The sequence below is a fragment of the Nipponia nippon genome, unplaced genomic scaffold (genome assembly GCF_047370975.1).
Source record: "Nipponia nippon isolate SJK-2023a ecotype South Korea unplaced genomic scaffold, ASM4737097v1 scaffold_4, whole genome shotgun sequence".
Lineage (NCBI taxonomy): Eukaryota > Metazoa > Chordata > Aves > Pelecaniformes > Threskiornithidae > Nipponia > Nipponia nippon.
In genome coordinates, this window is record NW_028262358.1 from 1,696,258 (window position 1) to 1,720,847 (window position 24,590).

The following is a 24,590-nucleotide window of genomic DNA, read 5'->3' on the forward strand; positions in this document are numbered from 1 at the left end:
CTCTAGACAGCATCTATCATGCAGCAGTTTCATTATCTGAAAGAATTTTGCCATAAGGGAAGTGTTCTGCATTCCTTAGCAAACATAGTCCCTTCCAGAATTCACTGAGGTGCCCTGAAGAACAGTAAATAATAAGTAATTGCTTGGGACTTGGAATTTTCTTTAAAACTGAACTTATTTTAAAAACATCAGGGACGAGTGCAATTTGAATGTTACATAGTAACATCCTAGAACAGAGATTTGGGTGTGCTTTACCACATTTTACACAAAAATACCCAGGTTTAAGAGCGTGTTACTCTGGATCAACCTACAAAGTGATTTCTGTAGAAGCACATGAGTGATTCTGTTTATATATGTCCTTATTTGAAAGTGTACATAGTTCTTTGTTTCTCTTGCTTCTGTGTTTGAGTGTATGGGTCAAAGTAGTGGCTTGTTTATCTTCATCTGTCACTTGATCTTCTGTCAGACAGGGGAGATGTTCTGTCTTGAGTTTTACCCCTGATGGGAGACCTTACTGTGTGTCTCTTATTCCTGCCATCTACAAACTACCCAGCAACCAGGTACCCTCATCAGGAGGCTTAAGGCGATGTCCTCATTCTTTGTAGACTGTTCTGCCAATGTTCACACAGATTGTGGTCATTTTGAGTATAAGGGTGAAAATCAGGATGTGAATGCTGATGAGTTGCAGAGTGCTGCTGTAGTATGTTCGTCTGTCTTTAACTGTGTATATTTAGGTGTGCTATTACTGTTCATACTTGCTTATTGCTCTATCCTTGCCTCATTTAACTCTGCTTAAAACAACTTTTTTTTCCTCTGTCCTTTTTGCTGATGAGTAGTTCTATCTTAAGTACCAATAGTTCTTAAGGAAAATTTGTGCCAGCTGCATCTTTGCACTAGCAAGGACCTGTGATTTTTGACTGTCAGAACTTGCTTGTGGAGCTAATGGCAAGCAACACAAGTTAGAGCTGTGTTCGCAGTGCTCAAGTTGTGCAATAGGGTGTGTCAGTGGCAAGGTAACCTTGATTTGTGAGAGTAACGGTAATAGAGACGGAGAAAAAACTGGAGGAACAAAAAGATTTTTCCACATATATATGAACTGGGAAGCTACCCATTATTCTGCATTACGTGCTCTTTGCATCCTGCCTAGCATCTATGACTGGGTCTGGTGTCCAGCAGATTTCTCTCAGAATTGTGTGGCTGTTCTATTTGAATATAGCAACTTTGAACTGTTTATGGTTCATGTTAAAACTGCAGCCATGTAAGCATTTTCATCCCATGTGCTCATAATAAATGTAATTGTATTAAAACTACACATAGAGATCAAGGCCTGAATTGTTTATACATAGTTTTCTGTTCTGGTAATTTGTTCTCCTTAGGGTTTTCCCTGTTACATTTTTTTTTTTTCCACTGTGTTTTTTCTTAATCTTTCTTGTAAGTAGGGGTTGTATACATGTTTAGGTAAACAGAGGTTTTTATTACCTTCCAAGTGTCCTGTTGCTTCAGGGTTTTGTCTGTTTCCTAGTTGGTATTTGCTGGTCATACCAGTGGTGTATGAATTGTGTATCTGGAAAAAATGCATGACTTATTTTCCTAATAAAATCAATGTTCTGCATTTTGTGAAAGGTAAGACACTGTCATCCCTTTATCCAGTTCTTGGATGCCATCCAGCATTCCGGGTACATCAGTGTTGTGGGTTTTGGAGAGAATCTGTTCTAGCAATTTGGAGCGATCTTTCTCTGTCCCCAGACACAGTGAAGGAGCAGTAGATAGGCCCAGCACCGTAACTCAGGTTTGAATGTATGGAGAGGAGTCTTAGGGGTTTTTTTTCTCAGCCATCAATTACAATTTGATTAGTTGGGTTTTTGGCTTTTTTTTTATCATTTTACTGCTGCTGTAAGAGCAAGGCAAAGCAGTAGACATTAATATTTAATTAAATATTCTGAATCTCAACTGTAACCACATTGCTTTTTGTCTGGATTAAAAAGGGTGTTGCCTCTTCAAGTTCCTACTGGATTTCTTTGTCTAAGAAGCTAAAGCCAGATTTCATAAACTGATACACTTAATCTTTGAGTTAGTTATAGTGAGATATGCTTACCAGTTGTTTGGTTATATTTGTAATTGATCAGGCTCTTGGGTTAAAAATTTTTATAAGTGAATATCCTGAACAGGATGCGATTTAAGTGGGTGGTTAGGTCTCTCAGAACTTCACTGAACTGATCCTTAACATATGTTGAAGATGAAGCACTGTTAACAGCTGAAATCATAAATAGTGAAGGGTCTATTTCTTAAGTTTGGGGCTTTGTCTTCCAGTTTTAGAAAGCTAAGTAATGAAAAATGTCCAACAATTAAAACACAAGCGGAGTAGGAATAACTTTAAAGCTGAAATGCAGAGTTTAATCTATTTTGGGGGATAAAAAAATTAAGAAAACGTGGGTAGTATTTTTCTGCGTACTGTATCAGAATATATGGATAAACAAACAAAATTGCATAAAGAAGTAAAGGTTGTTTCTATCCTTAAAGCAAAGGAGAATGAAAGAACAGTGATTTCTACCATAGTATTAAAAGATCTGTCAATATTTGAATTATGAACTCTTGTTTCCATTGTTTAAGTAAACCAAAAAAATATGTAAGCAAGACTGTAACATCCTGTATTAAGTTTAAAGCCAAAACGGATGTACTGTTTTAATTAAATAAAAATCCTTTTTGCTGCTTTATAAGAGAAAGTTTTTCCTCTAAGAGTAGAGATACATTTTTTTACTTACATGCACCTTCATAGTAACTCTTACAGCTTTTCTACTTGAACTGTATTTGTCATGTAATGAAGGAACAGAAGAGCAAAGTTAAATGTGGGAACTATTAACTTGCAGTACAGTGATGTTGCTTTATTGATGCTACACAGTATACACTGAGAATTTCATAGAAGTGCTGCAGAGTTAAGACATATATTTACTTTAATTTTAATCAAAGTTCTATGGCTAAATTCCCTGCACTGCAATGAAAACTGAGTCAACAACTGTGTACTGGATTGTTTATGGCATTATATATGTTTAATTCTTACAATCAGCATTACAAGTATTCACTGGCTAATGAATTGTTAGGAGAAGTCCTTGGTGACTGGATTTTGACATCTATTGACTTCCGAGTACCAGGATTTCCAGTCTTCTGGAGCTGTTTCGTGTTCCTAAATAATTTAGCATGTGGTTTGGTATGCGTGTCCAAGAGGAAATGTGCTCTGGTGATTAAGATAGCATTGGTATTTCGGAGTTTGCGGCATGTTTTGTCTGACCCTGGTCTTTAAAAATGCAGGTCTTTTGAATTGGAAACCTATGTATATTTGAGAATATATTCTATCTAGAAGTGTCACAGTAAGGATCCAGCTCTTTATGTATTCTTGTCTATGCTAGGTATAACGCAGGTCTTGCCCCACGTAGGATGTATCTATCCATTTACGTACACAGTGCTACCACTTGTGTTACTTCAGACATCTTTGCATGTGTGTTTTCTATTGAAAATTCTCATAGAATACTAAGCTGCTAATCTCTCCAAATGCAGGAGAGTGATTTAGTGTGATGTCAGAAACGAAACTATTATTTTGCACTTATATTTCTGTAATATGTTGAATGAAATGGCAATCACGCCATAAAGGATGAAATTCTGATTCTATGCCATTGGAAAGACTTCCACTGGTTTCTGCAGGGGGAGAATCTCACACCATTGGGCTCTCTTCCTACAGAGAGTGCTCTGGCATGGCCATCTTCCTTCGCTGAAAGCAGCATTGCTCCCGAGAGGGCTAAAAAGACAAATAAGAGTGCTTTATCTTACCTAGTATAGGTGGAGTAGCAGAAGACTTTTACAGAGGTGAAGTTATTCCCAAGTTAGGTACTGAGGGAAGGAAGGGGGGTATTGGTGGGGATGCAACCTATAGGGTTAGGAGAAATGTTGAAATTAAGTGTCTGTGTAAGGCTTATTCAATTGTAATTCATTCTGCTTATGTGTGCCTGTCCAGCTGGGGCTCAGTTATACCATCACAAACTAAATTTTTATAGAACCACTGCATTGTTCAGTGTCCAGGGAGAGCTTGTTCAGAGGAGGCAGTGGGCTCTGTGTAGTAAAAGGACTTGTAGCTTCTGGTCGTGTTTGTTTTCACCAGTCTTATCAGTAAGATGGGAAGAAAAGAAGGGCGATCAACGAAGACCATTAAACACTGCTCTGAAAGGTGGGGATTATCTACTTCTGCTGTAGATTTTCCACTGTGGTGCCAGTCAAGTAACTTAGACTAGGCTTTTCATACATGATCTCTGGTTTTCTCCTTCTACTGGTACCCAGTTTGAGTCCCTGGAATGTGACTTCCAGAAGTGATGTGCACTGACCTCCTTCCTGATCCCAGTTACATCTGTTCGGTGGTGAAACTTGTCATATAATCATAAGTATTCTTAAAAATCAGGCCTCGTTTACCTCAGAATGGGCATTCAAATTTCTGAAGGCTTTTAGTGTCTTTATCTGGAGCCAAATCTGTGGTCTAGCCACCCTTTTCATCTGATGTATATTATATCCTGAATTTCAGTCCAGCTGTTGTAATGTAAAGTTCATACTTAACTGACATGATTTATATGAAGTGTTTGGATTATTTTTTCTGGACAACAAGGAAGCTGGAGCATACTCTTGTTCTTATAAAGTGTGTGATGACATGAACTGTTCTGCCATTAATTCTGCAAAATGATTAATTTAGAACAGCTCCCCCTAATCATACACTGCTTGCATAACTTTTTCCTCCTAAATTATTAGTTTTGTTGGTTTTGCTTCTAAGGTCTTGGTGTTGCAAAAAAGGAAAACATCTTTTATTCTCCATGCACTTATAAATGGCCAAATAGACCTTATGAGCAAATTCAAAGAGTACGAGTGTGTGCCTTTTGAGAGGTTTTATTCTAGGAAACCTGCCAGTCTTTGATGCCAGCACTTCAATCTCTGCCTTTGGAAACCTTTGTCACTGGAAGCACCAAGTAACTCAAAGTTCATTTTGAAGCGAGTTCTTTGAAATGAGCCACTTTTAAATACTTTAGTTGTTTTTTCACTTTGTTAAGAAAGTAGTCACTCTGGACTGCAGTCCTAAATCCCTTCTTAATGTGTGTGTTAGCATGGTTGAAAGTCAGGAATGTTATAGTTACAAGGAAAGGGCCGAAACCTGCACACAGGTGATGACCAGCACAGGAAATGCTCCGAGTCAGGAAGGATGTAACATCGCTGAGCACCTGTGACTGTACCAGTGAATTATCCCAGTTCCATGAATTCTGCTGGAAAGCCCTTTCTGTGGGGTGCATGCAAGCTTTGCAACGGAAAACAAAATTGGTTTCAAAATGGTAAGTCATGACTAGCCTGGTGGCATTCACTACTCATCCTCTTGTGCATTGATGAGACGCTGGCAATTAGCTGCAAAACCTAGGTTTTGTCAAGCATAATACTAATGAAATATTTGTCCAAAACAAATTTTGGTAAAATTAGCTGCTAGTGATATTACTGGTTTTCTAGGATTTTTTTGTAGTTCTCAATTCACATTACAAAACCTACGTAGTGCCTGCAGCAGTCCACAGTGTGAAAGTGATTAGAAACAGATCTGTCTGCTTTAACTGTCCAGGCAGAATAAAATTTCAAAAAAGGGGGAAGGGAAAGAATGGCATAAATTACAGAAAACAAATGAGATGTTTGATACTTTTCGACAGCCCCTGAAGCCTGAGGGAAAGATGAAAAAAGGGAAGACTTATGAGTTTAGGAACATACTTATACTTTGCCAGTAATTCTCTTCTTACCAAGGATTTAGCAAAATATCAAAACCTGTTGTATATTAAGAAATTACAACATATTACTTTGCTGTTATAAACTACCTTTGTGAGAGACAGTAGGTGGCAAGGTGGCATTGCCTGAGCAATGCTCTTGAAAATCTAATAGTCGATATGCTTAATTCTATACATAAAAACAGCAGAGAGCTGATTTTACCTAAGTCTTACTGCTTATTTAAAAAAAAAATCTTAGTGTTTCATTATTAAAGCATACATTCTTAGCTCATTGCCCATAGTTCTTCTGAAAATGTATTTTTAAACAATTGAACAGAAACCAAGCAAGTTATCTGGACTAGAAAATACTAAAGAGAAACTTGGATTTAGCTAGTTGATACCCATGTCAAAGGAATATGCAGTTATCCTAAAAAAAGGGATTGATATGTTTTCTAAAATGGAAATTCTTTGCGGTGGAGAATACTGCCCAGCTCACTGCACATTTAATGAGTTGGAGAAGTGCTTCCTGGGTCTTTCTCTGATTTTTTTCCGATTGCCTCCTGAGGCACATTCCTGCTCTGGCTGCTTACATCACATAAAGCATAAGCGACAATATTAAAATTTTGTGAGACAGGTGCTCATTAATAGTTACTAACAATACCTATTTAGGAATACTTGAAAATAGTATGGACCAATTGTCTTCCAAAGATGGTTTCCTTGGTTTGGGCTTTTTCAGATGTTTATTTCTTGTAAGTAGTCATAGATCATTGTTTAAATTTGGTAAAAACAGAGGTCGAGTCTATCTCACTGTACTCTTTAGAAGTGTTACTGTTGACTTTAGTAGAAATAAGATGCTGTCTTCAGTGGAATTCTGCTTTTATTCTAGTTCTTGAATTCTGAAGCTCTAAACACCAAAAAAAGTTCTGCTGAAGAGCAGACTCTATTGAGTCAGCAGGAAGATGTCCAAAACTAATGGAAAATTTAGGAGGAAAGATCAAGCCCATTATCCTCATAATAAAAAAAATCAGTAAATCTGCTGGTTTGCTTTCTGTGAGTGGTAACTTCAGTAGCATGTACCATAGTTGCCTTGAGAAGGTGCCAGTTTAGGGTTTCCCGTCTGGGTTTATTTTTGTAGGAAAAAAGATTTTTTTTTTCTTTCCCCTAGAAAAGAAATCTCTATTTCTTTATTCATTTTATCACTTGCAAATAAACCGGAAAACATTTTTAGAGAAATAGTCTACGAAACAGGTATAATAAAAAAAGATGTAGTAGAGCACAGGAACTGCTGAATAGCAAAGAACATGTATCAGATCTTATTTCAACAAATAGTAAAAGCCTTGTTTAAAATAACAATTTTTTTACAGAAGGAAACATTGCACCAAAAGATGTGTTCATGCTGGTAGCTTCCTTAAATAGCTTGGCGCTTTGATGTTAAGTGTGTTTATTTTCACTAAGTGAGTATATTCATAATGACAGTTTATAGACCACAGCAATGGACGTTGCCATAGGCATGCCTGCAGCACTGTGGTCGCTCACGTGAATAGGTCCTTTTTTCCTATCGAGCTTCTCGTGATATTAGTAGAAAGCATAAAGCCTAACAATCAGAGATGTTACAAAGCTGATTTGAATAATGTAGATCTGTAGGAATCATTTACAGTTGATGCTTACTTTTGTTACCTCTTATTCAAGATCTCAGCTGATGTATCCAAGATACCTCCTATCAGAGTACTTTGGGATAGTGACTTGAAAGGCTGCTTTAGATGATGTATTTAATACCTACCTGTGAAGACAGCCTGTGTCATCTTATGGACTTAAAACCAGAGTGCCCACAAGTGACAAGATAAATTTATGGAACTTATAAAGCCAGTAGAGGAAAAACAATCTTTATATTAGGTGTTTCAAGAATGATTTTTTGATGCATATGAAGTCATAAGGAAAACATCATAAAGTAACATGCTAGAATGAAAATAATTTTCTTACCGTAAATGAAATACAACTCTTTGGGATGTGACAATGTGGAAGACGTACTCACTTCCATGAGGTCTGTCTCCCCTTCCATAGGGGACAGCGTGCCAGAGGCTTGGCGCATCTCCTTTTTCTCTGCTCCGCCGCCTTAGGCAGTTTGTGTGGGGAGACTGACCTCAAGGCAGAGGAGACAGGCTAGGCTTTGGGAAGTATGTGACTTTTTAAATACAAGATCTATTTCTGTTATTTAGGGAAACAATAAATAATAATATCAACAAATCCTAGTTCTTGGTAACAAATCTAATCAATTGCAAAGGGGATTTTATTTCCAGGGAATATTATATACACATCTTGTGTACTGTGGGTGCAATGTTACCCTCCTTGTAAACATACCATGCTGGGTTCACCTCAAGAGCGTGTTCTGGTGTGCTGGAAACCACCAATAGCTCTTGTCGAGTAAAAAAGTATAATAGCTGTAACATACCCTTATGTTAATCTTTTGCTTCCTCCTTACTGTAGCTATATTCATAATGTAAAAATACAGCATTATGAAAGTAAGTCTTAAAGCTCAAATTTTCTCATTGTGTAAAATTTAAGCAGCCTATTAGCTAGTATAATCTACTTGGTGTGTTTCTGAACAGTTGTGCTCTCTAACATAACATTATTAAAACATTTTCCTCATCTTCTGATTCATATACTAAAATGTCTACTATTTTATATCACAGTTGTGTTAAAGCTCCTGGAGATTGCAGGTTAAAGAGATGGGTGTAGCTGCTTCCTCTGAAAGTGTGCAATTTAAATTACCAAATTAAATCACATAGTGTAAAGTCAGTGGAAAACATGGAGCTGAGATAGCTGAATGCTTAATGAAATTGCAAAATACTTTTGCAAGCTATAGATAAAAAGAAAAATAATTGTCAGTTGTTACATTTTTCTGTCAATAGCATCTACTTCTATAGGGGCTAGTCACTGTTTTCAGTTATCTTTAAAGATAACTTTTAAGTCCCAACATATGTTAATCAGTTGGCCTAATAGAACAAAATGTATGTGAATTACCAGCACATTTGAAGTAAGTATTTCGGCTTAAAATTGCTTGGGCTGAGATTTTTGTGACAATCTGAGGGGTGGGTTCTGTTTTTACTACAAAAATGGGCAGGCAAATATTTTGTACATACAAAAGCAATTGTATGTGTGCTTCAGCACAAGGAACAGTTGGACAAGCAGCTGCCTAATCTGTGCTCACGTATGTGGATGCCGATATAAGGCACTTCGATAGAAACAGTCGCTCTTGCGTGTTTTGGAGTGAGCCAACCTGTTAGCTCCTGAAGTATTCAAACAGTGGTATTTAGGGAAAGGTAAATCCGTGTGCAGTCACTGCAACACTGGAAATATTAAATATTCTCACTCAACTTGCTCGGTGCTGTATAGCATAGTGCTTTAAAAATTGTGATGCTTCCCTTTTAAGATCTCCTTTTTTTAAGTTGGAAAGGGCCAGTTTGCAGCTTCTCAGTGGGTCTTTTTGTTTTTCAGCCTAAGCTATCCTAAGTACTTGTAAGGGAGACTTTTGAGGAAAATAGCAAGAATCCCAGTGGTGCTTGAAGGAATTCACTGTGTTTGGTCTGGCATTATTTTTAGTTCTTGCATAATAAATTAATCTGTATTTTTTTCTGGGTAAATCTGTCTTCTGAGAATTACACAGAGGATACAGCAAGCATGGTAATGTGGGGGTTGGTCCTCATATGGCTTTTATGTCTGGCTCCCTTGCTGAACCTCATTACCAGGGAAGAGAAAAGTGTAGTCTTTCAAACTCTTGATTACGTTTGTCATCTGCAATTTTCCATCTTATTTGAATGCTTTCCTGGGCTGTGGATGCATGTTGGTTTGATATGAATTCTCCAGTCGGATGGCTGTAACTGGGCTCTCTTTACTGTAGTGGCTGTTTTGTTTTTACCGGGCTGTGTAATGAAATGGATTTTAAGAAAAACTGAATTGCTCAGTGTGATGATTCATTATGGTCTTCCGGTAGGGTTGCTTTGAAATGGCCAAGGTAAGAGTGTAACATTTTCAGGTATAAAATTCATGGTCAGAGGCAACAGTACTTTACTTTGTTCAACTCTAATATATTCACTTGTTTTAAATATAGTGCATGTGGGTGATGGGTGCTAATCAGCTTCTAAGTGTCAGAAGTAGCTTTTCTCCAGACTCCTGAACTGGTACACTAACAGCAGCAGTTCCTCCTCATTTTAGGCTTCCTGTGGCCTTTGATTTAATAGATGTGGAATGAGCAATAACTTTCACTTGTGTCCTGTGCAATGGAGTGGTGTTAGCCAAAATTCCTAGTCTGCCTTGGGAGCCAAATCATACCCTGTAGAGGCAGACATATTACAAGGAGAAAGCACAATAGGCCTTTTTGCTGCTTCTGGCTCTCTGGTACGTTCACCGCTTGGGGAAGACAGGACACAAGCTTAACAGGAAATTCTCTTTTGTCTTGTACTTTCTGTAGGTCAGTGTGGACATAAAAGCTGTTTTGAGTTACTGAAATGGCTGAATTTGGTTTTACTTTCCATTTACTACTTTATTCTTTGGAACAAATTTCTGGAAGACTGCTTAGTTTTTTCTGATAAGATCTATGAAGGAAGCCAAATGTGACTTGCCTAACATGGCTTAAACAGAGGTATTCTGATAAGTTTTTTTATGAAAATGCCATTCTTCTAAGCGTATGTTTAAATCATTAAATTCTGCTTGAAGTTTACAAAAATGATTAATAGGAAAATCCCCAACAGATCTTTGCATTGCACACAAGAAAAAGCAACTTCAGCCTCGGTTTCATTCTTTCTGGGATAATTCCTCCTCTTCAAATTAAGAGGTGAAGACATTTAACATGGATCAGATATGAATAACAAAGTAAATTTGAGGTACATGGAGTCAAATTCTGCGCTAATGCAAACCAGTAATGATCATATTTACATTAAACTCTTGCCAATAAAACATACGCAATATGTGATTAATGTACAAGTCATTTTTCTCAGGTTTATAAATAGAAACGCAACACCAAAATATGTATTTGAAGCTTATTTGGTATTATCACGCCTAATTTGTATCTTTCATATACCAGATTCTGCTCATTTGCCCTTGCTGTTGACATTATTTTCAGATAGTACCTCGAAGAAAAGCTCATCATGTATTCTCTAGCGAAATGCTGGTATTGAGTGCAGCAGGGTTTGACAGAAAAGGGAGAAATATAAACAAATTAACAACATTCATCTGACAGCTGTGTTTAAAAACACAAAGTCAAACACTAGTTTTGATTAAATATCTCTTTCTCCCCTTTCTAAAACAGTTAGAGCACTTCTGCTAAATATCCCATGGGCCAAGAAATGCCTGTTGTCGGGATGCCTGGAGCAGGCAGTGAGCAGGCAGCAGCAGCGCAGCCTTCCCCACCCCTCCAGGCTCTAGCTCTATTCTGGGGCACCGCGCCTACGCCTCAACAGGCTGCTTCATTTCCAGCCCACCTGCTTCTCGGCCTCTCTCTTCTTGGTGCCTGTATGCAAGTGGCATGGGCACGCAATTAAGTGCAGACCTTTGCTCCTGGCCTAGCGTGGACTGCTGCTGGTGGTGGTGGTGCATCAGGCAGGAGGCATGGCTGTTTAACCCCCCCTCTTTTGCCTGAGGAGGTGCAGCAGTTTCCATGGCAGCACAGAGGCCCCTTGAGCAGAGCTTGAGAGGCAGCTGCATCTTGGGTCAGGTGGCTTCAGGCTCTTACCCCAAGCTAGAGCCTGGTTTTGAGAGCTAAAAAAAATTACTAGGAACAGAGGATGAAGGCCAGGAGGAGAAATTTGACTGTACATATCGCTTGAGTCCTCTCGACCTTATCCTGCACCAAAATAGTGATCCTCCCCAGGATCCCTCCCCAGGATCCCTCCCCAGGATCCCTCCCCAGGATCCCTCCCCAGGATCCCTCCCCAGGATCCCTCCCCAGGATCCCTCATGTATTTTCTTGAGAACCTGTTTTTGCCACCTTACTAAGGCATTGATTGCTTTTGCTAAATGTGTTGGTTTTTTTGCAGGCCACACTATGATTCAAATCATGCCAAACAACTATTTTCAAACACTTCTGTTACCAAGGTTTTTGTCTTTCTTGCTAGTTTTTTCACACCAACACTGAACCTATAAATCTTATTTCCAGATTCCCACTTTACTCTTAGGCTCCTGCAGCAGGAGTGGAGGTGTAGGGATAATGGAATGGCTCCACAGTAAGCTGTGAGATGTCTTTACTATACAGGCTGCTGGAGGCTTTACCTGGATGTGAATTTCAGGTTTATAAAAACAAAGCCTTTAAGTAAAATGTTCCTAGTCCTTATGATGGTAGAGAAAAGCTTGAAAACCATGGCTAAAGTTCTTCCCAAAAGCTCAGAAGCCAAACAGCAATAAAAGAATTCCACATTTCTTCTGCAAACATTGAAATATCAGGATTTATGAAAACCTGACGGTACTGTTTCAGAACACAACAACGTTTTGGAGGGATTTTATAAATATTTGCAATCCTAGTCTATACACTGTCACAGATGTAAATACAATCTTCAAAAGGCAACATTCTTGCCAATATTTTATCGAAACAAAGGGTAAACAACTCAGTGCCTTTATTTTCTCTGCTTCTAAATAAAAGCACACATTTCTCTTGTTCGCCTGCAAGTGATACTGTGGTTAAGGTGAAGGGAAACAAACACATTCCTGACCTGTGCCTAGCTCACCAAGGGCTGATGCTGTGGGTCTCTTTCAGGTCCATTTCTAACACTATAGGCTGGAAATTGCTGTCAAAGTAGGAAAATATTTCAGTCAGAACAGTTTATTTTGGAGAAATCTGTTTTATAGCATACTTCAGTTTAAAGAAAAATAAATCTTATTCAGGGAAACCATGAAGTTACTCTACTGCCTGTAGTAGTTGAAGCGGGCTGTTTTTTAGGGCTGTGCTATATTGTATTACAGAGACAAGGCTCCTTAAATAACATTTCCAGGGAAGTCTCCAGGTTCAGCCGGGTCGGGCTGCGTTCTGACAAGGGGGCAGGGAGGCGCCTGGGCCTCAGCTTGCAGGACGGGCGCCCGGGTGCAATACTGTTTCTGCGAGAGCCTGCGTCGGGTCGGCGCGGGCCCAGCTCCTCCGGTGGCGTTTTCCAATAATACGTTGAATGGGAAGAGCCCGGTCGCCTAGGTAACAAGGCAGAGTCACTTAGCAAGGTTCGTTTTAGTTAAGGACATGATAAAAGGAAAAGAACGATGGATCCAATTGTTTTAAACTCCTAGGAGTAAGCCACCACGAATATGGGGAAGCTGTTTGAGGCCAACTGTCCTCACCGGGCTGAGGAAGCAAAATCCACAAGGATGAGAAAAATCAATGTGCTCCGAGTGGCTTCAGTAACAGTGCTTGGCATGTCGGATGCGCTTGGGAATGCTGTTTAGGTTTGTTTTGGGGTATTTCTGTGCGCGCCCCTGCCCAGATGCGGCAGCCGTGGCGGCTGCTGGCTGTGAGGCGGCGGAAAGGCTTCCAGCAGGGGGCGGGCGGCCCACACTGGCAACAGCCAATCGTCAGGCGCCACCTGGCTGAATGAACCAATCAGCTGGGCGTTCTCAGCCCGGTGGCAGAGGGCGGGAGGGGGCGCTGGGAGCGCTGCGCACCCTGAGGAGAGAGGCTGGGGCGCGGGGCCGCCTGGCGGCTCCCCCGGGCGGGGAGGCGGTGTAACTCGTAAGCCCGCGGTTAAAGCGTGTCTGAGTGAAGGGTCTAGAGCACAAGTCTAATGAGGAGAGGCTGAGGGAACTGGGGTTGTTTAGTCTGGAGAAGAGGAGGCTGAGGGGAGACCTTACTGCTCTGTACAAGTACCCGAAAGGAGGTTGGAGCGAGGTGGGGATCAGTCTCTTCTCTCCAGTAACAAGTGATAGGATGAGAGGAAACAGCCTCAAGCTGCACCAGGGGAGGTTTAGGTTAGACGCTAAGAAAAACTTCTTCACCAAAAGGGTGGTCGAGCATTGGACCAGGCTGCCCAGGGAAGTGGTTGAGTCTCCATCCCTGGAGGTATTTAAAGAACGGATAGATGTGGTGCTTGAGGACATGGTATAGTGAAGACTTGGCAGCGATAGGTTAACGGTTAGACTTGCTCTTAAGAGTCTTTTCCAACCTGAACGATTCTATGATTCTGTGAGGTGGTTTAGTCCCTGCACTGCCAGTTTGGTTTTGAACAGCAAGATTGGAGTGTGGCCAGGAGTGGCTATGTGGTACTTGAGAAATGAAACATGGTAGGAAATGGCTATTTTGGAGATTAGCTCTTGTTCCAGACTCATTGAAGCAGTGTAACTTTAGACTAAATATATCCTTTAAAATTGAAGAGTAAGCTATATACTGTCCTGTCGCAGACCAGTTTAAAGGAATGTCCTTGTTCGATTCAGACCTACCTCATGTGACAAGCGAGGTGGAGGCCGTCTTCCTCCTGAAGGGGAGCGGGTAGCAGCACTGGATTTTAAAATGGACACTAAATGGCAAGCTAAAACTCCAAATGCTAGTAGTTGTAGCTAATCCCTTGCACACATTGGGTGATCTGAAATTCATGGCACATATGAAAGAAAATTAAGAAGGCCGAGTGAAGCAAGAGGAGGATACAGGACCTTTTCTTAACTCAGGTCTATTGACCTGGATACTAATGAAAGTTAAAACCCTTTAAAAAAACATTACCCTTACCAAAGATGTTGGAGATGACATTTTCTGCTCTGTAGATAAATGAGGAAACAGATCCCAGGTAGGGAGCGGTTCTGTAACACTTCCTTCCCTACCTCCTGCATTAAATGAGGAATAAAATACATGCACTCTCTAAAGAGTTTCCATGGAGCTGGATTTGTTTTAATTGGATTTTTATTATTTGTACTTTAACCTTATTCGTGTGAGAGTATATGGAGCTGACAATGAATAAAGTTTGCTCTGTGCAAAGTTTGCAGAGTTACTTTCTTCATGCAGTGGAACTTGGGAATTGGAAGCAGCCATGGATGAATTTTGGTCTTAAGTACAGTTGTGAAGGCTGGGCAAGGAATATATTTCTTCTGGGTTTGTCTAGGACAAGCTCATCTTTAAAACGAGATGATAAAAAGGGAAAAAGTCTGTTTGCTTGTGGATTTCATGTTAGTCTTCTAAAAATAGTACAGATTTCTTAATATAGTATTTCAAATACATGTTCTTTTTTTCTCACTCAGGACATCTAACTATATTAGAGACTTGTCTGTTAAATAAACAAGGGGCGTTTCAGATTTTTTTATAATATGGAGCAGAATGGACTGGTCTTCCTAGGCTTTTTTCCTCTGTTGGAATACCTGGTCTGCCTTTAGCACTCCAGGACAGAGTGGAAAGTTGGATTCTCCTGTTCCACTCATGTAGTCCTGTTCCTGCATTATACTTCTTACTGGAAAGGCTTCATTGTCTAAAACAGACAAGAAGGGAGGTTGTTCACAACATGAAGCAAAGAACAAGAGGTGTGAAGATGCGTGAACATCTGACAGAAATACTTATTCATTTTAATTGCTGTATACTAAATTAAGCCTTGTCACACTTTGAACACGAAATACCCATACCTGGTTTGTGTTTTCTAGGAAGTCTTTCCATATAGAGCCTCTGTTGTAGTGGTCAAATCAGAAGGAGCTCACAGAGCTCTTTGGCACTGCAAGTCTATAATCCACAAAGCATACTCCTAGGGTTATATTTCAAAATACATGAGTAGTAGGACATACCTGCTTTCTTAAAGTATTAAGGATGTGTATCTCTTCATAATCAAAAGACTGTGCACAGAATTTCAAGAACAAGGTTAGTTATGTAGGTCCTGAATACAGGTTTGGAACTGTCTGTGCTAGTGATGGGACCAGTCTTATGAAGGGCTAGCACAGTTTGGAGAAAACGACTTGTCTCTGATAACCAGCTAAGACATTTGAGATGTTTTGCAGTGTTATTTTGTGTCAGAAATGATCTTAAAAAAAAAAAAAAGCCAAAAAACAAAAAAAAAACCCCAAACCAACAAATAATTTGTCGCATAGGGTCTCTAACAAGATACATTTCTGTACCTGAGGTCTTTTATTTACCGCCTCAAGATAAGCAATCTCTATGCAGAATTTTCATTATGAAAATAAAGTCTCTCAGCAGGAACATTGTATTTTATAATGCTCAGTGTGATTTTTTTTTTTTCAATGAGTTAACTGTTAATAAACATAACTTTTACGGTCTTCAAATTGGAATTTAAATGAATAATGATATATTTTTAATACTGATCACATTTGTGTCTATACTAGTTTATGTATCATTAAAGTTATAAAAAGCAATTATGTGGGAATGTATTTCACCTTAAATATGCTACACTAAAATACCTTCTTTCCTATTTCTGGGACTTTAGTACCACGGAAAATACTGAGAAAGTATCTTTTGTAAATAAACCTCTCTAACCAGTGTTGTCTGCTGCACTTCAAGTGTTTGTGCACCTTCTTTTATCACATGCTAGTTCATCACTACTATAAATTAGCACATTACTGCAGGATGGGAATATAGTGGGTGTGTGTGTGTAGGAGCAGCCATTGCTCTGTCAGCCTCCAGCCTCGATTACCTTATGGTAATTTGTGTTCAGTACTCTTTTCTGGTCTGCTGTGAAAGAAGGCAAGCAACAGCATAATTTGAGATTGGATCATAATGCAAATATATGCAAAATCGCCACTTATGAATTAAAAATGCCTGTATAAAATTCAGTATTTATTATTATAATTTAGCACTGCTTTGTGACATCATTTTGATTTCTGTTTGCTTTATGTCTTTTTGCTGGCTTTGAAGTTAATTTTCATTTCCGTTTGTTAGCTGTCAGAAAAGGGTAAACTGGCTGTTGGAATTCTTTTTTCATAATATTTTTAAATTGTGAATGGTTTTTAGGTCCTTGCTAAAAGTGTAGCATTGAATCTGCAAAGGCAGTATATACCTATTTTAATGCTATTAATAAGCACTTAAAAGGGATCATTACAGTAAATCTGCTTTAACCTTTTGTCAGATGTATTTTTATGTAATATTGCGTAATACTTTTTGAAATACTGATACCTTTTACATAGTTTGTTTTCCTTTTAAAGGAGAAAGGGAAGGGAAACAGAAAAGAACTAAACATATTTGGGGTAGTTTCCTCATTGAAAGACTGCTTCTTACGGCCCTTAAAAAGGCGAAGGCATGACAGGAGAATAAATCCCACGTGTGCAGTTCAAGTGCTAACCCTCTCTTATTTTTTCTTGCAGGAAATCCTGGCTGAGTAAAGTTGGAAGCCCAAGTTCTCGCATAGACCGAACCAGTTTTTCCAATGAAAAGGAGATTTCCAAGCTTGACTTCTCAGGATTTAGCACTAGATATTAATAGAAGAAAATATTGCTAAGCATAGAACTATGACGTTTCTGCTGCGTGATATTTTCTGTGCCTCCATAAAACATCACAAGAGCATTTGGATGCTTTCTGTACTAGAGATAAATATAAATGGTCCCTGTTCACATGAAGTAAGACTTCTTAGTTGCTGTATTAGGCATCTTACACCATGAATGTCAATAGTATCTGAAATGCCAATATCTAAATTGTTGCATCTTAAGCTAGATAAATGGATAAAAGTGTCAGTGGTTGATTATGCACAGTGAGGTTTGTTGTATATAACCATATGGAACCTAATCTTTACACTGTGAATCGTATTTTAGATGCAAAATAAATTTATGTTTTACTGTTTGTAATCTCACCAAAAATACTTAACTACAGAACTGGAACTCCGAGAGATCTATTCTAACAGCTCTGTATTGTAGATCTTGTTATTTGTGATAATTAGTTAAGATATAGTGGTAACTTAAAATAAATATATGTTGCCTCAAAGTAAGATTATCTAACCAGCTCTGGTTTAAAGTTCTCTGTAATAATGCAGATAAATCTTGGAATAAGATGATGAAATGTGTGGCCTCTCACCCCTTTTTTCCTTGTCTACCTACGCTTACATCCATACTGACTACAAAGGAAGCTGTGATGTTTTTTGCTTTTTTGATGTTCTTACTAAAATTGAAGGCTTCCATTATTTTCCTTATGGATCTGTGTTTGCTCCTTAGTTAAGAATGTATGTTGGAACCTGATTCAACATGACGCACCCACATACATCATATCAAGTACGTGAAAGGTCCTGAGAAACTTGAGTTATGTGCTTGCAATAAATATTGGATAAGTCTTTGCAGTATTGGATCTAATTCTCATGTATAGTGCTCTTTTCCGCAGGCACCAAGCAGTCTGTCAGGGCTGGGACAGACCTGTATCCTCACTCCTAAAGTGCTTCTGTGTCAGGATTAGGACATACTGGAAGACTTTGGTTAGATCTCGGCTATATCCAAGCAGGCACCTGTGTGATCTGGCAGTGCTCTCAGTTAACCGAGATTGGTGCGATCGTGCTATGATGGAGGCTCAAGCTGTAGTAAGTCCCTGAGAAGTGTGTAGTGCGTAAAGCGCAGTAATACTGTGGTAACATGGTCCCGTGGCCTCGGGTTGGCTCTGGGCACGGGCAGATTCGGCTGTTGTCTGCCTGGGCTGTATCCTCTGAGATGCCCTTCATGAGGATACTTTTAAGCTGGTATTTCCACTGCCTGGTCTGTACCTCTTTTAAGGCTAGGTAGTGTCAATTTAGGCAACATCCTCAAACTTGTGGTTCACTTTTTTAATTTCTGGAAAGGACATTTCATAACTTAAGCATTGCACCTTCATCTGTGCAGAGCAAGGTGTGCATAGAAAGGTATTTCTACTGACTACTCAATTTATTTTCACTGGGCCTTTGTGCGTTAAGCACTAAAATCTCCTTTCTAGAATTTGTAGGAGTTCCTTATAAATTGTTATAGTTCAAACTGCACTTGTCTTCTGTGATTATACACAAGCATCCTTTGTTGAAGTCGTCAATAACTCTTTTTCAACTCAAATGGTAAATAGCAAAGTTCAAGTGTAGCGGTAGCTCAATAGATGTTACATCCTCTCTGAAAACTGTATCCTGCCGATCAGAAGTAGCTTACATTTTCCTTGAAGCTACCTGGCAGAAGATATCCCCTCAGCCAAAGGCATTTCCAGCCAAGTTGCTTCGCTCATATTTTGAGCAACAATGATAGAGGAAGGCAGAAAACAAATGGGACATTAGATACACAGGAAGAGGAACCCAAGATGAAATTGTTGGTTTGTGTTGGCATGGGTGGAGGTGGATGCTCACAAGGATTCAGTAATTTCACCCAGACTCCAATGGAAATGCAAGGCTTGAGGAGGGGGGAGCAGCCATTTCAAGTGCTTGCTCTTGGGGGGAGAAAATGTGCAGGTAGAGAACTTGGAGAAAGTTGAAAGACGAAGAAATCTTTATGTAACTTTCTCACATATTGAAAACAAAAATATTTGAAGTCTTGATGTGAGTACTACACCAAGGATTTTAGAATGTTTTTCTGCCAAAATACTTCTTTGTTAGGAAGTTATTTCTAATATGGTATTGGGCAAACAGAATTCCTGTAATCTGTGGCTGATATACTGTAGGCCAGATCTCTTGCTGAGTCTGTGTTGCAAGGGTTTTTCTATATCTGTGCGGTAACACTCAGCCTCTGCTTTTGTGCTCGTTTTGAGCTGATCTGATGAAAAGGTTGAAGGTTACAGATGTGTTCCAGAATCCTCTTTGTTTGTGAGTCAGCAATACTGATTTCTGTTTTTAACATCCATTTTCTCTCACATCAGTGATGTGACAGGAGGCAAAAAAAATACATGTAAGTTTTCTCTAGTGAGTTTAGCTCTGAGTGTTTTTGACATTGAAAATTAAAATACACATGCTTGGTGTTGTGCCATAATGTATTTAACAGTTTCCTAACAGTGCTAAATAAATTGCACATAGCACGCCTTTCATTCTTAGAGAAGTTAAGGTTTTGCTGAGCAAGTTAGCCTTACAGGAGTGTCGATGTTTCCCAGAAACCCTGGGCAGGGTTTTCAGAGGAAGAGGGAAGAAATATCCCATTCCATACCTTCAGAGCTTTGGGAAGTCTTACAGCCAGTTGTACTTTTGGAGTATACTCGTGTAGAGTTTGCTCAAGGGAATGGGGTTCTAAGGGGCAAAGGGATGAGAATATGAGAATAACTCATTCTAGCTGAATGTGGAGGCCCAAGATGGTGATAAGGGTAATAACATATAACAGAAAAAAAAGTATGTCCCTGTGAATTTAGGGGTTGCTGAGGCCAAAGCCCATCTGTTATCAAGCTGAGGAATGAATACTTGACTTACTTAGTGCTGCTGGCATCCTGATGCAGGGCCATGGGGAAATGCCTTTACAGACATTTAGGCTCTTTTTACATTGCATTGAAATCAGGCTTCGATGCATCATATCCATTCTTAACTGTTGTTGCGTAGCCATGTTTTATTCATGCAGATTCCTGCAGCACAGTTAGGATCCTATATTTGTTGAGGCGTATAGCCAGCTTGAGAAGTAGCTTGTTTTATGTGCAGGGAAATGTTTGATTTGCACAAAGTGGCACCTGCCTTACTTGTGGGTAAATACAGGCTTGTAGGACTCTTGCCCAGGTGATCATCAGCAATATGCAAATCATCCTGCATCTCCTTGGGGATATGCTGCACACAAAATGGAGGCTTTTTCTGACTGCAAGAAAGAGGATAGATTTAAGTTTGTAAGAAGCTTACATGAGATGGTGTTGTCAAAAGCACGTTGAAAAGTAGCCCAGAAGACACTGTGTCATTGTTGCTCTCCTGAAAAGGCCATTATAAGTGAACAGATAGCAGTTTGTGTTTTATAACTTGGGTGACTTTTTCCAAGACAGATATTCGAAGACTGTTCAAAGTCACTTCTGTTCTCTGTCTGAAAGATCCTTCAGATGGAGGCAGGATGCAGCCCTGCAGTCTGAGCAGGTCAGGGCTTAATGGTGAGCCTGTGGCATGGCAGGAGATAGCGGTAACTTCCATCCGTCTGCTTCCTGGGTAGGCTAGTGAGGCTGGCCTTACGTGCTAGTGAGTTCAGGGGTTCTCAAGTTGGGCGAAGAGCTCGTGAGAGGGATTGGATGAGTCTGGGCAAGACACCCGCAGCTTTGGGGAGATTTGAGCCCTCTGTAGAACTGGGGTGCTTGGAAGTATTTTTCCATGCTGCAAGTCAGATGTTGTGTTACTGCAACTAATGAAGTGTTGTCTTGCGCTGCATGCATTAATCTTCTTGTTTTATTTAATCCTCAGATTCTGTTAAAGTATCATAAATCCAAAATCATCCGATCTGTGGAAATAGAGTGTGTGCAGAACATCAGAGCAGTATCTCTAGATTTAATGAAAACATCATTGATTTTGAGGAGCCAAAGAATTCCAATGGTAAGATAGAAACCAGAAAAGGCAAGAGCTGTTGGCTAATTAGACATTGAAACTAAGTTGACACCTTTTTCTACTACATACTAGTATCACTAAGTTATAACTGTAGATACCCTTTAATTTTATTTTGACTTATTTTTTAAAAATGCAATACAGCAAGAACGAATGATGTGTAGGCCAGCTCCATTCTTGCTGTAAGTGGAAATGGTTTCCACCTATCTAAAAAGGGTTGAGCCTTCTGAAAGTCTGTGCCCACTGTTTCCAGGTTATTTGTGAATTCTGGACAATGCTGACTTTCTTGAAGGAAAATTTTGTGCCCGACTTGTATTCTACCGTAATTTAAGAAAGTTCACATTGTTAAACCTTAAAACCAGATGTGTTAATTAAAATTGGAGCTTAACTCCTAAATGGCCAGGCAATTTCAAAGATGTATGGGTTTGTTTATATTTGATTAAAGAATAAAAAAATTAAATCTTCCCTAAGCAGTGAATAGAACGAGAGCATTCTGCCTCATCAGGAATGACGTAATCTTTTATTATGCTATTTACTCTCAATACTTACAATGTTGTAATGCAGAATAGGAACGTTCTGCTGTACTTACTCATTCTTGAGCCTTCATACAGAGAAAAGCGTGATGGTATCTCCTGCCATACTTTCTCTTACGTGACACCAATCTGTCAGTTTTTATTTTCTTGATATCCTCTGGAGCTGCCTTTCTTGGCTTGCTTTCTTAGAAAACTGTATGCATGTTTGCTGCTGGAATCCTCTTACTAGACAGAATGAACTGGATTAGTCAAGAGAGCTTACTGATTATGCATAGCTCCATACTACTACCTGCTGAAAGTACTCTAATTTGAAGGGACCGCTGTAATGAAAGATGAGGGCAAAAATTAGTGTATGCTATATTTTTTTGTCTGTTTATACAATGGCAATAATGTAAATTGGAATTTCTGTAGTATTGTTCATTCTTCACGGCTCCTCCCAGTATCTTCTGTAGTAGGTATAAGTTCTAGTATTAAAGAGTCAGAAGTTGTTATTTCTGCATCAAAACCAAAACCCATTGCACAGACTTAAAATAACTACGCTTGCCCCAGTTCATTTGATACTATACTGATATAACTGAATAAAAAATACTGAAGCGGAAGATCAAAAGAGGAGCAACCTCACTTTTGGTTAAAAGAGCTGCAGACATAGATTGAAAGGTTTTACGAGTCAAAATTCAAGAATGGTTTAAGTAATTATGAGGATACTAGTTGTCTTCCACAATTAGGTGATCTTACTATAATAGTGAATATACATAAGTACAAATACAAATATATGAAAATCTTTTCTGATTGATCACTTCATAAATCAGCTGTGAAATGTAATTGCCTTCGTATACCAGAAGGTAGCAGCATGAAGAATTAGGCTCTAAACAGCATTAATGGAGGAGGATGAGACGTTTGGCCCAGTATCATCAGAAAAGAGATGCGCTGTTGGAAGTGGCAGCGTGGGCTCTTTTGTAGCTGTGCAAATAGCTTCTCGGTGTTAACTAATACCTGTGATTCCTCTGTTCTAGAAATAGGAAAGTCTTGTAACGTTTCTTTCTCCATTTGAGTTGTTCCTGAATGGGGACAATACCACACTTTCTGAAGATCTTTTTCACAGTAGAAACTTACTGATGTGCACAACCAGCTAGAGACACAAATTTGTTTTGCAACATTAAAGGCTTTAATCCTTGTTTTTCATTCACAGACATTTCATCTGTGTCAAGAAGTAACTTTGTCCATCATAACCATGCACTGGTGTCTGTTCCTGAAAAAAAGGGACAATGCCCTTTAGGTGTTTTGAGACCGATTCTTTTCTGGATCTGATATGTATAGCATGCTAAAGCCAGGCTGAATTAGACATATACCCAGAATCCCTGGGTTTCTCCTATAGCTGAAAGGTAGCCTGGCATTCACTTGTATTTGGCAGGGAGATAACAAAACAAACAATGGAAAGACACAAATTCTGTCCTCGGAGGCACTAACTTATGTTCCACTGGAATGCTGCCATGACTTCAGTGAGAACAGTAATTGGTCATGCAGCTGAAGGAACACTACCAAGCAAGGAAATGCATTATTAATGGGACAGTGTTTGAGAAGTGGTAGATAAGATAAAGACACTAAGTCGCTCTCTGGGTGCTGGCTTTGGTTTTTTCCTACTTTAACGGAGTATCTCTGTGGCTTCAGGAACGTTATAAAAGCCTGAACTTTCTTGCATGAAGTTCACCCCTTGAAAACATGCTGGGTAGTGCGCTATCCCAAGCAAACAAGTAATTACTGATTTGTAGTTACAAAGTTGTTCTGCAAAGAGTGGGAGCAGAGATAAGTGGATACATGCAACCCTGCGAAGCATTAATCGTAATAACAATAAAATTCCAGCTGAGGCATAGGGATGGTAAATAGAACAGGAACGGTGCAGGAACTGGACTTTTAAAAAGTTCTTGGTGAGCAGCATAAACAGAAAGGGGCTAGCTGGGGAAGAGGATCTCAGCAAAAGAGGTCCTATCTTGAAGGAGTTCTTGAGCTTGAGAAGGCATTCAGGAGATGTGTTTGGAGCATGAAAAGAGGGGTCAAAATCATGCATCAACTGTTAGGAGAGCCATCTGTTTAGATGGCAGCATCTTGGTGCTCTGGGCAGATTAGAGCTGGGGACATTTGAGACTTAGGTGAGTCTGGTACAGCTGTTGCTGATGTTTTATATTTTTTCCCTGTTTAAAAACAACTAGCTTTGTAACATTTGTGAGGTATACTACTGAACTGTACAACTAGTGTGCTGCTGAGCAGCTTAGTTCACTTGGGGAGGGGGGAAAAAAAATCTTAGTACCAGGTAGGAAAATGCATGGGTTGTGATGTGTATCCCCAGATAAGGGAGGGGCTATAACAGTAACATCTCTTATCAGAAATGACTGTCTGCAGTCAGGAAATAGGCAGACAAAAAATTTGCAGACCAAGTTAAAACTAATTAATGGCCTGCTATATAACTCAGAAAAAAAAAAAAAACCTGTTCAGTTATCCAAGTTTGCTGATGCTTTCAAAACAAAATGATGACTAAATAGTAATGTGTACTCCAAAGAACGAGTGATATACCAAGATGAATAGGATTTAGGCACTATTTATCACAGTTAAGCCATAGCCTGAATACCATAATGCTGATTACTTAAATTCATTATGCAGACAGTATAATCTAGCAGTCAGTAATGTGCCTGTGAGAAGGAAGAAACTATTTCTATCGTTTTAAACTGAATTGTAGGCAGAGAGTGATTGACAAGATTGTGCTTTCTCTCATTGCTAAGATACGGTACTAACACTTGCAGCAACATTTTGTCTGAAGCAAAGTCCATTAAACCCACTGAATTCTTACATTCCACTGTTTAAAGTATTCAGGAGAACTGTGAAATTTGCCACTGCTGCTGAAGGACCCATTTTCTACCTTCAGTCTT

The 24,590-nt window shown here is 39.3% G+C and overlaps 2 protein-coding genes across 2 annotated transcripts in view; one reads left to right on the forward strand and one right to left on the reverse strand.

The window, feature by feature from the left end:
- LOC148053062 (uncharacterized) overlaps positions 1–7,857 on the reverse strand; it is a 28,886-nt gene extending 21,029 nt beyond the window's left edge. The window contains exons 1-2 of the mRNA XM_087777184.1: positions 7,749–7,857; positions 3,711–3,790 (exon numbers count right to left, since the gene is read on the reverse strand). Of these exons, the coding sequence (XP_087633310.1) occupies positions 3,711–3,790; positions 7,749–7,857 (189 nt within the window). The remainder of the gene's footprint in view (positions 1–3,710; positions 3,791–7,748) is intronic.
- Positions 1–17,726, forward strand: part of ACYP2 (acylphosphatase 2) — a 45,509-nt gene extending 27,783 nt beyond the window's left edge. The window contains exon 4 of the mRNA XM_087777298.1: positions 17,025–17,726. Within this exon, the coding sequence (XP_087633424.1) occupies positions 17,025–17,139 (115 nt within the window). The 3' untranslated portion in view covers positions 17,140–17,726. The remainder of the gene's footprint in view (positions 1–17,024) is intronic.
- Positions 17,727–24,590: the final 6,864 nt, after the last annotated feature.